The following is a 12743-nucleotide window of genomic DNA, read 5'->3' as shown; positions in this document are numbered from 1 at the left end:
GGTGGGTCTGAGCTGGAAATCAAGACCTGGGCCTACTGGTTGTATGTGTCTCTCTAAGACGTACTCTCCAGTTCAACCTGCCATGTGGACCTAGAGAAGGTTCAAGCAGGAATGAACTCAAGAAAGCATCTAGTCCAGATTCCTCATTTTTTCAGATGAGCTAAGGTTGAGACAGCTAAAACACCAGGAAATCACTTGCTCCTGGCTGGAGTCCGTCCTTTCTTAGAAGCCCTCCTACTTACGTCAAGACGGGCCACATGGTTGCAGATTTACACCATGTTGCATTTCCAATTAAAACAGCTAAATGGGGGTGTTGTAAAAGGATGATTTCCAAGCTGCCAGGACAATAATGCCACAAACTCCACCAGATTTTATTAGAGTCAAATGACAGTATAAGTCATTAGGAAAATGTGTGCCAACCACAGAAACAGCAATGCCTCACACTCTCGGAGAACTGAATACCATCCAGTTGGCTGAGAAAGAACCATGTGGCTTACAATCATTTTTCACAATTACTATCCTAGCTAGTTCATAGTTTCTGGCAGATATACCTCACACGCATAGCTGAACTCAGCTAATTTTCACTCTGCTGATCTACAAATATGATCTTTTTTCCTCAAAGAAACCACCCAGAGAGCTTTCATGAAATTTGAGGTAGTGCATCAAAAAGTGAGCTCATTTGTTAAAACCTGGCTTTAGAAAATGCATATTAAGTAGGCCACCCAATATTCATTACAAAAAATTCTGTGTTAAGAATACTAGTCAGACTCACTACTACAGTCTGAGAATCAAACAGCAAGACTGCACAAGGCCTTCTTTGCTTTTCTCTTTGGAATTGAGCTTGCCTTCCATAAGGCAGGAAAAAAAAATTTTTTTAAGTTCTTTACTATGGGCTTCTCCAAAATCAGTATTAGTTCTTAACAGTTAGACAAGAAATACTGTACAATGCTAAAACACGTTCCTAAGGCAATAAAATATTTACATGACTAAAGAAATAAAAGAGCTATTCTATTAAACTTATATTTTCCTCCAAGTTTCATTTCCAGTTTGCCTTCTTGGGACTCTTTGTCAAGAGCCTGAGTACAAATTTCATGTATGAATGTGTTTCACGATGACTTCAGAAAATATAAAATCTACTATAAATTGAATAGTCCCTCCCACAAAGAGAAACAGCCTGCCAACAAAGGGGAACTCCCTCTCTCCCCTCTGTATTTCAAATGCAGCATCTGCCATAACTCTGTAAGGGATGAAGGGACACTATTAGGACAGGATTCACAGGGGGCTTCAACTGTATACATAACATTCTATTCCTTAGATTGGGGGGTGGGTGGACCTGCATTTGTGGTATTTCTTTCAAATTTGTATGTCTTAAATATTTTCTAACAATTAAAAAAAATTTAACTCCCTGAATTTGCTCATTTGGCATTCCCAGACCCTTGAGGAGGCATCTTACTTAGCCTTGCTATCTCTGGAGTCAAACTGAATTTTCTTCAGGGGGTCAGAATGGTCCATTATACCAGCTGGGTACATTAAAACCGTGTCTATTACACTGAGTTCCCAAAGACTTGGCCAAATCTTCCCAACCTTTCCTATCAGATATCCTTTGTCTGTGGAACATCTTGAAAGACTATATAAGCCAAGGATATTTTTCAATCAGTGCAAGTAAAGTGAAAATATCTTCTTGTATTAAAGCTGCCAGCTTCTCAAATAGAAAATTTTGTAAGAAAAAGGTATAAGATCAGGAGAAACAAATTAAATCGATCAAGTGCACTTTAAAGTGTCTCATAAGTTTTTAAAAAGCTCTTCTTCCTCCAACTGATAATGGGAAGATGGAGGCCAGCTGTGTTCACATAAACCCCCTGTTGAAAACATGATAAAGCATGGAGATCTCAAAGCAGTCCTGAGAGTCAAACAGCATCAGCTCAACTGGGAACTTGTTAGAAATGCAAATTCCCAAATCTCCGCTGGGGGGCGTGAGAGGGGTGGGCAGCAATCTCTCCAGGTGATTCTGATGCCAGCTAGCATGAGGTCCAGGGACTCAGAAGTTGGAAGTCTAGCCTCCGGGGTCAGAGTGACTGGATTTGAATACCAGTATCTACCCCTGGTAAAGAGTATGACTTCGGGCAAGTTACTTAACTTGTCTTCTGCTTTATTCCTCAGTGTAAAATGAAGACAATAATAGTTCCCAGCTCACTGGAACACAGGCAATAAGATAATATTATACATGTGAAAGTCTGGCAAAATGTTTGACAAAGACTCAATAAACGTGAGCAATTATTTGCTCTACATGATCACAGATGTCCAGTTTACTCATCTATTATTTGATTAGCATTTATTGAGCATTTACCACAGACACGGGCAGTGAATAACTCAGGACTCCTGGCTGCATACTAGAATCACCAGGGAATTCTGATGAAATCCTACTGCCTGAGCCCTCCTCTATAGAAAAAATAACAATCTCTGATAGTGGGACCCAAGTTTGGATATCCATTAAAAACTACTCAGGACGTTTTAATGGAAGAAGCAAATCTACAAGCAAAAATTACAACCCAAAGCCCATGGAGCTGGGTGTATACACATGATCCCAGAGAAACGTTTAGGGAGGAGTTGTGGGCCCAGCAAACTTTCATTGGCACTTATATATTCCTCTCCTGCGTTACTGGTCTTCTTAGGAAGCACAAATCATGTTTTCTTAAATCCTCAGTGCTTGCCACCATGCTGACAAAGAGGAGATGCTGGAGTCTGTCAGTGCAATGAGAAGCGAGCTCTGTTTCTACGCCTAGACCCTCCCAACTCCTGGAAGCCTGAGCACAGTGTTTCAGGTCAGAGGAGTAATTAGACAGCCGTCATCTCCATAACAAACTCTTGTATATATACCTTTCCTTGAATATACTGCCCAAGCCTCAAGGCTAGACATAATGGTTTCACATACCGGTTTCCAAGGGGAGGAGTGACAGGGGTAAAGCTTTTAAATTAATTAAAAGAGACACTCAGGCACACTTCATGCCATTCTTTAATCTCTGTTCTCCTGTGATAAATACAGACTGACAGGACCAGGCCTAGGCTAACGAGCTGAGGGTAGGACGCTATGGAGGCTCACCAAGCAGCCCTCAGAAACACTGCAGCAGGGCCAAGGGCTCAGAAAAAGGAAGAAGGAAATCAGCACCTTCCCCAACTGTGTCACTGACATGTCACCAGAGCGCTCTGAAGGATGCCCACTGCACATGTGATCACATCCCCCCCTTCAACTAGTAGCAATTAAAATAACAGATAAAAAGAAAACAGCATGTATTGTAATTAAAAAGAGAAGAATAACAATTATAATTTACTGAGAGTTTTCTAGTGTCAGGCAGTGTGCTAAAGGCTTCCTGTGCAGTATTTCATTTCATTATGGTAACAAGCTTCCCAACCATACTCCCTTCCTAGTAGTATACACATGCTTGTGTAGTTCCCTCACACACTGAATCTGAGTTCATACACGTGGCCAAGAGAAGATTACAGAAGTAACTGCGACTTCTGAGCTTAGATCATAAAAGACGTCACCGCTTCTTGACACAACCTCTTGAATCACTTGCGCTGGGGGAAGACGGAGCCATGGAGCCAAGTGGACACTCGAGCAGCCCCACGGTGAGGCCCACATGGAGAGGAACCAGCCACATGACTAGGCCACCTTAGAAGTGGACCCTCCAGCTCTAGTCATACCTTTGAGTCTTCCAACTGAAGCCCCAGACATCATAGAACAGAGAAGTCGTCACCACTGGGCCCTGTCTGAATGCCTGACCCACAGAACCCAGAAGATCACTGTCTTAAAAACTAAGCTCTGTAATTTATTATGCAGCCATAGCTAACTCATACCTAAGAGCTAGATATGCTTATTTTATAGCTGACGAGAGTTTAGCTGATTCAGTCATGGGCGTAGTAAGTGCAATAATGGGGATTTGAATCTATGTTTGCAGATTTGAAGTTCTGACTCCTATTCTGTCACCACTCATGACAGATAAACATATGGTGTGTAACCTATTTCCCACCCCTTTCGTCAAGGGAACCGTATGTATGTAATAGGAAGTTTTGAAGTATTTTGGTTGTCCCCAGGATACTTTGCCCATCCTACATGGCACCCACCATTCTGCCTTGTATTTCAGCTATTTCTCCATGGACAGATTAGAAGTTCTTGGAGAGCTGGAGTAGTGTCTTCCTTATGACGGTGCTTGTAAATAGTAGACGGATGGGGATAGGATGCCACTTTAATCCCCTGGACTCCCATCAATCCGCCTGGTTTGGCATCTCTGCTCCACTACTCTCAGGCTGGGTGATCTTAGGCAAATGGCCTAAATTTTATGAGCCTCAGATTTCTCACTCGTATAACACGGGGCCAATATTAATGCACACTTTTGTTCACACTACATTAGAAAAATATTAGCACAAATACAGTATGAGCATGTCGCCTGGCATGTGGTAAGTGCTCAGTGAATGTCACCCTATTGGAATTATTACCATCAAATATGTGTTGAAAAACATCCAATATTTTAAATGGCCAAACAAAAGCTCTTCCCTCTCAACCTTTCCTTACATCAAAAGAGAATTTCCAAAGAAATGGCAGTGGTTCCTGGGAGTGAGGGTATCTCGCTCTATAAGCACTGAAACCGTTGGTGTCACCTTGGCCATGGCTCCTACAACAGCCCAACCTGCCCTGCTGGAGTGGTGAGAGGGTAGGGGAAAGCTGCCGTACACTTCCACTGTCCAGTGGGACATGTGCAGACGGTAATTTGGTTCTTTCTTGCAAAAAGAAACGCAAGGCAAAGAGCGTCTCACTCCCCCCAGCCTTATAAACAGGAGTGTAGGAGGATTTTGCTTGCATCCTCTCTCTTAATCCCATTACATCCTTATCATCTTGTCAGCACAGACAAAGCTCCTTAGCTCCTGCCAACACTCCCTCTAATGCCTTCCCTTGTGGTTCACTCTTTCTTGGTCTTGGAGCTAATAAGCTGTCAAGTGTCTTACTGTCCCCTCAGGTGATTTCTACTCAAATGCTGTTTAGAGTCCCCCCTCCCTTTGAACTTAGCTTTATGGCTCCTTTTTTTTTCCTTATGCATGAAAGAGTTTTCTGTGTAAAATTCTGTTTGGGGTCCAAAATCTTTCTACAATCTTCCGCTTCCAGGTAAGACTAAGAAAAGGGCATCTGGGAGAAACACCGGCTACATTCACCCATCTCCAAATAAACACAAATTCCTAGTGTTGCTAGGGGCTAGGTTAGATTCTCAGATGGGAGGATATAAGTGACCCCCTGCCCAAAGTAACAGAGCACATTTAAAAAGACAACAACTATGAAACAAAGTGCCAAGGGAAGGATGCCAGGAGTGGCAGAGATGGAGGGCCCAGGAGAGCAAACACGGGCAGGTGAGGACATGGGAGACATGAAATAGTCAGCCTTGGGTGTGGGCTCTGAGGGACGGACAATCCTGCACCGAGGATGTGGGGAAGGGCAGAAGAAATGAAATGCAAGGAGGCAGAAAAGCATCAGGCAAGTATGTGGAATGCAATGGATGTGTAGAGAATCCGGGTCAGGGAGTGCAAAAAACATGGTAGATTGGAGGAGGTAACTCTGGCAACAATTTGCAATAAAGATATTCAAAAAAGAGAAAAGTTAAGGTCTTTTGCAGATTATAGAGCAAATTGGTAACATATGAATTTCATGATTAAGAATAAGTAACATATGTGAATCCATTTCTCAGGTATCATGACTATAAAACCCTAAGACTAGAGAGGTGTCAATATATTTTCAAAGGAGGCGACATCAAGTGAATTTCTCCATCACTCTTCCCAATATGTTCAGTTTCCCTCACTGAAAGTTTTTGCTTGAACCAATGAACTAGCTAGAAGTCAAATACTTTGCAACTACTTTTTTCCTAGTCTAGTTTTAAAAATTGTTACCCAAGGTGAGAAGGCACATTTAGACAACTAAAGTCAGGAATCTGTTACCTACTTGCAAAGTCATTTCAATGATTTCCAAGACCCAGTACCATTAACCAGGCTGGTTTCAGGGTGGAGTAGATGAGAACCAGAGGTGAACACAACTATTGCTAGGTCTCAGGGTGTCTGCCCTTAGTACATTTTTCTATCTTCTTACCCAAACTTACCAAGCTACTACACAGAGTAAGATCTCAAACAGAAATAACTTCAGAATCAGAACTCCCTTCTTTCTCCTTAGAACCAGAGAGCTAAGTTCAAAAAAGATCCAGAAAACATCACAGGCCATCAATCTCCATCTTGAAACAGGAAAAAGTCCCTGGTCATTGTTTCTGTGTCCTCCCAGTCCTAAGAGACAATCCCTGCACAACACAGAACAGAACGCCATGGCCCCAGGCCGGGCAAACTCACCATATACCACATGCTTGGCCACTTGGGATCATTGAAGTAAGTGGACTGGGCGCGGCTAAAGTCATAATCCCTCTTGGTCCGTTTTTTTACCACTTGTTGTTGGATCCACTCCACCTGCCAAGAAGGACATTTGGTGAGTGTTCAAGTTCCATCAGGGTTAGCACAACATAAATGACAGTCTGGGACATTTCCATCTTGAGTCAGTTCTGTTTAAGTCACAGGTTTCATTCTGGCAACTAGAATCTCCAGAGCATAGAGTTTCCCTAGAAACCTGGTTCTAGTTTATCTCTAATGCAGGTAGGCTTGGTAGTCTTTTATGACAGATCATCCATATTTCTCAACAACATGCTCACCCCTTTAGCTTTTTCAGAAAGCATATTTTACTCCCAATTGATTGCAAATTGATAGTATTATTTTTTAAAGCTAATTTATTCATCCTGACCTTACACTAAGGGCTAGAAAACTTCTCTAAAGGTCCAGATAATAAATATCTTTGGCTTTGCAGGTCATACAATCTCCGTTGTAACTACTCATTCTGCCATTGTAGCACCATAGACAGCACATAAAGAAATGGGTGTGACTTATGTTCCAATAAAACTTGATGTACAAAAACAGGTGGGAGGCTGGATTTGGCCCACAGGCCACAGTGTATATCAAAAATTTTAAACGGTCTGGGATTACACATCAAATTAAAAGAATCATCCTCAGATCAAATGCTCTTGGATCACAAATTTTTTTTTAAAAAATGGCTGTCTACAACAGAGTGGTGGAAAAAGCACTATTCAGGTAATCAGAAAACCAAAGCCCTAGACTTGTCTCTGGTAAAACATTGGAGAAGTCACTCAACTGTCTGAGCCATAGGCTCCCCGCCAGCTCCAAAATTCAAACCCTCTACATTTGAGAAAGTCTTAACATTTAGCCACAATTAGTTTTTAAAAAGCAATTGGGAACTTTGAGTTTAATACAGAATTGTAACCTAAATGGTATGGATATGAATGGGGGTACTTTTAAAAACAGTTAATCATTATGGCAATATAAGAATAAGCATGTTTCATTTTGAACAGAGCATCTCAGATACAGTATCAGCCCGGTGGCATTCTACCATTTGTTCCTAAATTCTCTTTGTTTGATTTCTCCTGGCCATAGCTAATTCAGTTGTAATACTCTAAAATGTTCCCTTCCACCATGTATCTCTACTCTCCACAAAGGAATTAGAAACTGGTGGGGGGAGGAAGACTTTGTGGTCCACTGCTATGATCTGTGATTCCATACCCATCCATTCAATAAAGATTTCAGAACCTCTCTTGCCTACTTCAAAGATTACTGGAGGAGAAGGAATACTAAAGGACCAATTAACAAGCTCAAAATGCCTAGCTATAAACAAGGTACTAAGGCCAAAAGCCCAACTAATAAATTTCTATGATTCTTATATTGGGAAATATTATTCAACAAGAAGATTGGTATGCAAGATGAATTTAAATAGTGAATTCTTAGTTATATCACTAACAAGGCAAACAATCACACAGCCTCCTAAATAAGATCTACTTATGATCTGGATCACAGCTAAGCATCATATATGTGCATTTTCTGCTAGGTAATTTAAGCAAAATTATCAGCACAGAGAAAAGTCAATAAATGAAAAATAATATACTGGAAAATGAAAGTTTTCTGTTCCTGCTTTAATTAATCTAGACCAAGTGACTCAGTGGCACTGAATCATTCTACATCACACACACATGCACACATGTGTGTGCAATGGATAAAAGGTATTACATGTTATTTCTTTAAACTATTGGACAATAGCTGTCAGGCAAGCTAATAAGGATCTTGTTTTTTCTTTACTCCAAGAGGCTGCTATTTAGAAATCACACTGCAACTAATGGGGCATTAAAAATGTGTGTAATTTTTTAAAGGAAGAGAGTAATTTTTAAAGTGACCACGTTTCTAAAAATACAGAACAAAATCAATTTCCTTCTCAATCAAAGTGGAGCAGCAAGCATGAGCGTGCGTGTATTTTGTCTATTTCCAGAAAACATTTTAATCTCTTTTTTGTGTGTGTGCATACTTCACTGTTGTGGCCTCTCCCGTTGCGGAGCACAGGCTCCGGACGCGCAGGCTCAGCGGCCATGGCTCACGGGCGCAGCCGCTCCGCGGCATGTGGGATCCTCCCAGACCGGGGCACGAACCCGCGTCCCCTGCATCGGCAGGCAGACTCTCAACCACTGCGCCACCAGGGAAGCCCTAATCTCTTTATTTCAAAAAATCTTTCTAAGGAATGAGTTTCATAAAGTCATTTATTCATTCAATACGCAGTAAGTGCTTATTCAATACCAGACACTGTACTGGGAATATAAAGATGACTAAGAATAATCTTTGCCTTTGATGGACTTAATTTTATCAAGGAATATTTAGCAATTATGCTACAATTCTCCACTTCATAAAAATGTCATTATCTTCATGAATGACATGTGATGGAGGATCTATCACTATACTAATTAGACCATTTATGAAAATTTTGACTATGCAAATTACATTTACAGTCCTTATAGTACTGTCTCTTAAGACTTATCCCAATAAGATGGAACTACTTCACATTTGCACACTTGGTAAAAGAAGGCTGCAGATCTGTTTAGACCAAATGCTTTGCAAACTAATTATATATTGGCAGTGGTCTTTCCTAAGAGAGCCTCCATAAATCCTGAACTGCCAACATATATGTGTTCACAAATCAGAAGGTGTCAAATCTCGTGTGGACTCAATAAAGAGATGGCTCAAGCTCAGAACAAGTCTACGATGGGTAGGGTGGATAAATGTCTCTACAATGGCACTGTAAGTATGTACTTCTCCCTACGTGTGTGTGCGTGCGCGTGCACACACACACACAAATGGACAAATGGGATAAGTATGTGAGAAGACCAAGTGACAGCCGTTTTCCCAGATGAACTATAGGTACTAAAATAGAACAAAATACCTCACCAAACACCATCTCTTCTGTAATTTTACCAAACAAAAATGCTTAGTTACAGGGCTCACTGGCTAGAAGGTAGCATAGCAAGTTGGCATCTACATTTGACTGTAAGTCACTCTGTCTGATCACAGGGCTGCAATACTCAAGAAAAGTACAGTTGTTTTTTTTTAGTGTCAGATACCATGTATTTTGTTTTGGTGCTTTACGAGTATGAGTCTATAGCCCTACATTTTTGGGAAAAGCACCCCTTGGGTCTGGAGATTTCTATGACTGGAAAGAGCATATTTATATTTTTAAACCATTATCCATATGTCTGTCCTTGAGACCTTAAAAAAAAAAAAAAAGCTCAGAGGTAATGCATTATACAGATTTCACTTCTTGCCAAGAAGCCCAGTGCAAAGAAAAGCCAGTTAGAAATTCATTTTCATAAAACTATGGTCAGCCCAGGAAAAAAGGAAAACTGTGCTTTCCCTCACTGGTTTAACTTCTAAAAGTTCTATTTCCTATATATTATGGATCTACATTTAAGCCAGAGTATAAAAACCTTTAGACCTTTGAAATCAATCTAGCCTCCATTAATTAAGCCACATGTGTGGTACGGGGTGTTAAGGACAGCCCCTCCCTCTACTCACAGAGCTCACCTGCCTACATGGTCCACATGAACAGTGGGCATTTGCCACTTCAGAAACTTTGTCTGAACATGTTCTCTTTCATCAGTTTCACTTGTCAAGCAAAGCACATTAATTGATGATTATGGGAAGCCTACCCACAGTCTCAGTCATAGCTCATGATTCTGGAATTTACCAACTTTCTGACACTATACACACAGGGAAGGAAATCTGTCAGCAATCAGAGAAAAGAGGATGTTAGCCTGTGAATTTACATTATATAAGTTATCATATAAATATAAACAGAAAACCAATTATGGTATCTATCACAAGAAAGACAAATACTGCATGGTATCACTTATATGTAGAATCTAAAAAAAAAAAAGTCAAACTCATAAAAAATGGTAGAAAAGTGGCTGCCAGGGGCTGGAGGTGGGGGGAATAGGGAGAAGTTGGTAAAAGGTACAAACTTACAGCTGTAAGATGAATAAGGTCTGAGGATCTAATGAATAACATGGTGACTATAGCTGATAACACTATATTGTATAATTGAAATTTGCTAAGAGAGTAGAACTTAAATGTTCTCACCCCCCGCCCCCCAAAAAAAGACAAACATGTGAAGGGATGGATATGTTAACTAGATGGGGGGATACTTTCAATAGATCAAATATAGCAAATCACAATGAGGTACACTTCAAATATTTTACAGTTTTATATGTCAACTATGCCTCAATAAAACTGAAATTTAAAAAATATGTAGTATCTCCAAGTGAGGATAAGTCAGCCCTTTAGATATTAAAATATGTTAAAGCTAATGACTGAAACACATACTGAGAGCAAATGTCTACAGGTATTGATATATCAATGGAATGGGATGGAAAGTCAAGAAACTGACAGAAAATATGTAGGAATATAGTATATGATACGGCTGCTATCCTAACGCAATGAGGGAAAACAGACTACTTTATAAATGATGTTGAAACACGAACCAACTGGGGAAAAAAAAAAATTAAAACCATTCCCACATCTTAATCAGGATCAGTTCCAAATGAATCATATTTAAAAGTAAAAGTAAACAAATAAACCCATATAAGTCCCATGAGAAACATAGGAAATTTTGAAAAATAACCTTAGAGTGGATGATGCTTGTCTAACTATAATAAAAATCACAAAAGTGATTTGGAAAAATGGATACATTCAACTACAGAAAACATAAATTTGGTGTGGCAAAAATTACTCCATAAACAAGGTAAAAGACAAACTAGAGAAACATTTATAGCTGCTACCATGGAGAAAGGCTCTTTCCCTCAAATATAAAGAGGTCCCAGGACTTCCCTGGTGGTGCAGTGGTTAAGAATCCACCTGCCAATGCAAGGGGACACGGGTTTGAGCCCTGGCCCGGGAAGATCCCACATGCCACAGAGCAACTAAGCCAATGAGCCACAACTACTGAGTCTGAGCTCTAGGGCCCACGAGCCACAACTACTGAGCCCGTGTGCTGCAACTACTGAAGCCCACGTGCCTAGAGCCCGTGCTCAGCAACAAGAGAAGCCACCACAATGAGAAGCCCACACACAGCAATGAAGAGTAGCCCCCGCTCGCCACAACTAGAGAAAGCCCGCATGCAGCAACGAAGACCTAATGAAGCCAAAAAAATAAATAATTAAAATTTTAAAAAAAAAAGAGTTCCTACAATCAGTAAGAGAAAAATTCAATAGGAAAACAGGCAAAAGAGAAGAGTACAATAATCTCCAAAAAGGTAAATCAAGTTTCTTAAACATATAAAAACATGCCTAACCTCATGCATATAAATACAAAAAAAAGCAAATTAAAACCACACCAAGATATGGCTTTTCACATCTCACCTTTCAGATATAAACATTCTAAATATTGATGCCATACTACAAGGGAGGAATGATAAAATAGTCATCCTCATATAATGGGGATGGGAATGTAAATCTATACAACTCTATGGACAACAACTGGACATTACCTACAAATCCTAAAATAAGTCATTCTACTTTTAGAAATTTACCCTACATTTTCAAAAAATATTTTATTTAAGTATAGTTGATTTACAACATTGTGTTACTTTCTGCTACCCTACATTTTTATTAACACATGTAAATATACAAGGTTATTTATTGAAGCACTTCTAGTAATAACTGCAAGTAATAAACAACCTGAATATACACTGATAGGGATTAATTAAACAACGACATATCAATATAACGGAGCACAATGCAACCATAAAAGATAATGAAGTGGGCTTTATGTGTTGACAGAGAATAGTCTCCATGATGTAGCCTAAAATGAAAAAAAAAAAAGGAAGGTACGAACAGTCTACAAAAGATACTACAATTTTTGCACCTCTCTGACGTAACTACTGTACACAAAAAACCCTGATAACGCTGGTTGCTTTCTGGGGGAATAACTAGGTGATTGAGATGCAGGAATACCAGGGAAAACTTTTACCGTAGGCCCTTTAATACCTTGTTATTTTTGAACTATGTGAGTATGTCACCTATACAAACAATTTTAAATTTCCTTTAATTTAACATGTTCCATTGGTTACTATTATGTAATCCAATGGTATCAAATGTGACCAAATGCCTAAATTACAACATATTTTAAAAGCAATAATGAGAAAAATAGCATATAAAAAGTACCTTAGATGGTTTTATAGTATGTTATAACATGGCCAATATTGAGACAAGGTGGGTAAATAACAAAGAGAAGTGGTTGGAATTTGGGGAACTTGGTTTATAATCTCAGATGTGCCACCAGCC

General features: G+C 39.8%; 1 protein-coding gene across 2 annotated transcripts in view; it reads right to left on the bottom strand.

The window, feature by feature from the left end:
* PCSK5 (proprotein convertase subtilisin/kexin type 5) overlaps positions 1-12743 on the bottom strand; it is a 464407-nt gene that overhangs the window by 368080 nt on the left and 83584 nt on the right. For both annotated transcript variants that reach the window (XM_059071201.2, XM_059071200.2), the window contains exon 3: positions 6379-6492. In XM_059071201.2, the coding sequence (XP_058927184.1) occupies positions 6379-6492 (114 nt within the window). The remainder of the gene's footprint in view (positions 1-6378; positions 6493-12743) is intronic.

The sequence above is a fragment of the Kogia breviceps genome, chromosome 8, assembly GCF_026419965.1.
Source record: "Kogia breviceps isolate mKogBre1 chromosome 8, mKogBre1 haplotype 1, whole genome shotgun sequence".
Classification (NCBI taxonomy): Eukaryota; Metazoa; Chordata; class Mammalia; order Artiodactyla; family Physeteridae; genus Kogia; species Kogia breviceps.
This window is presented reverse-complemented; position numbering and strand designations above follow the sequence as displayed.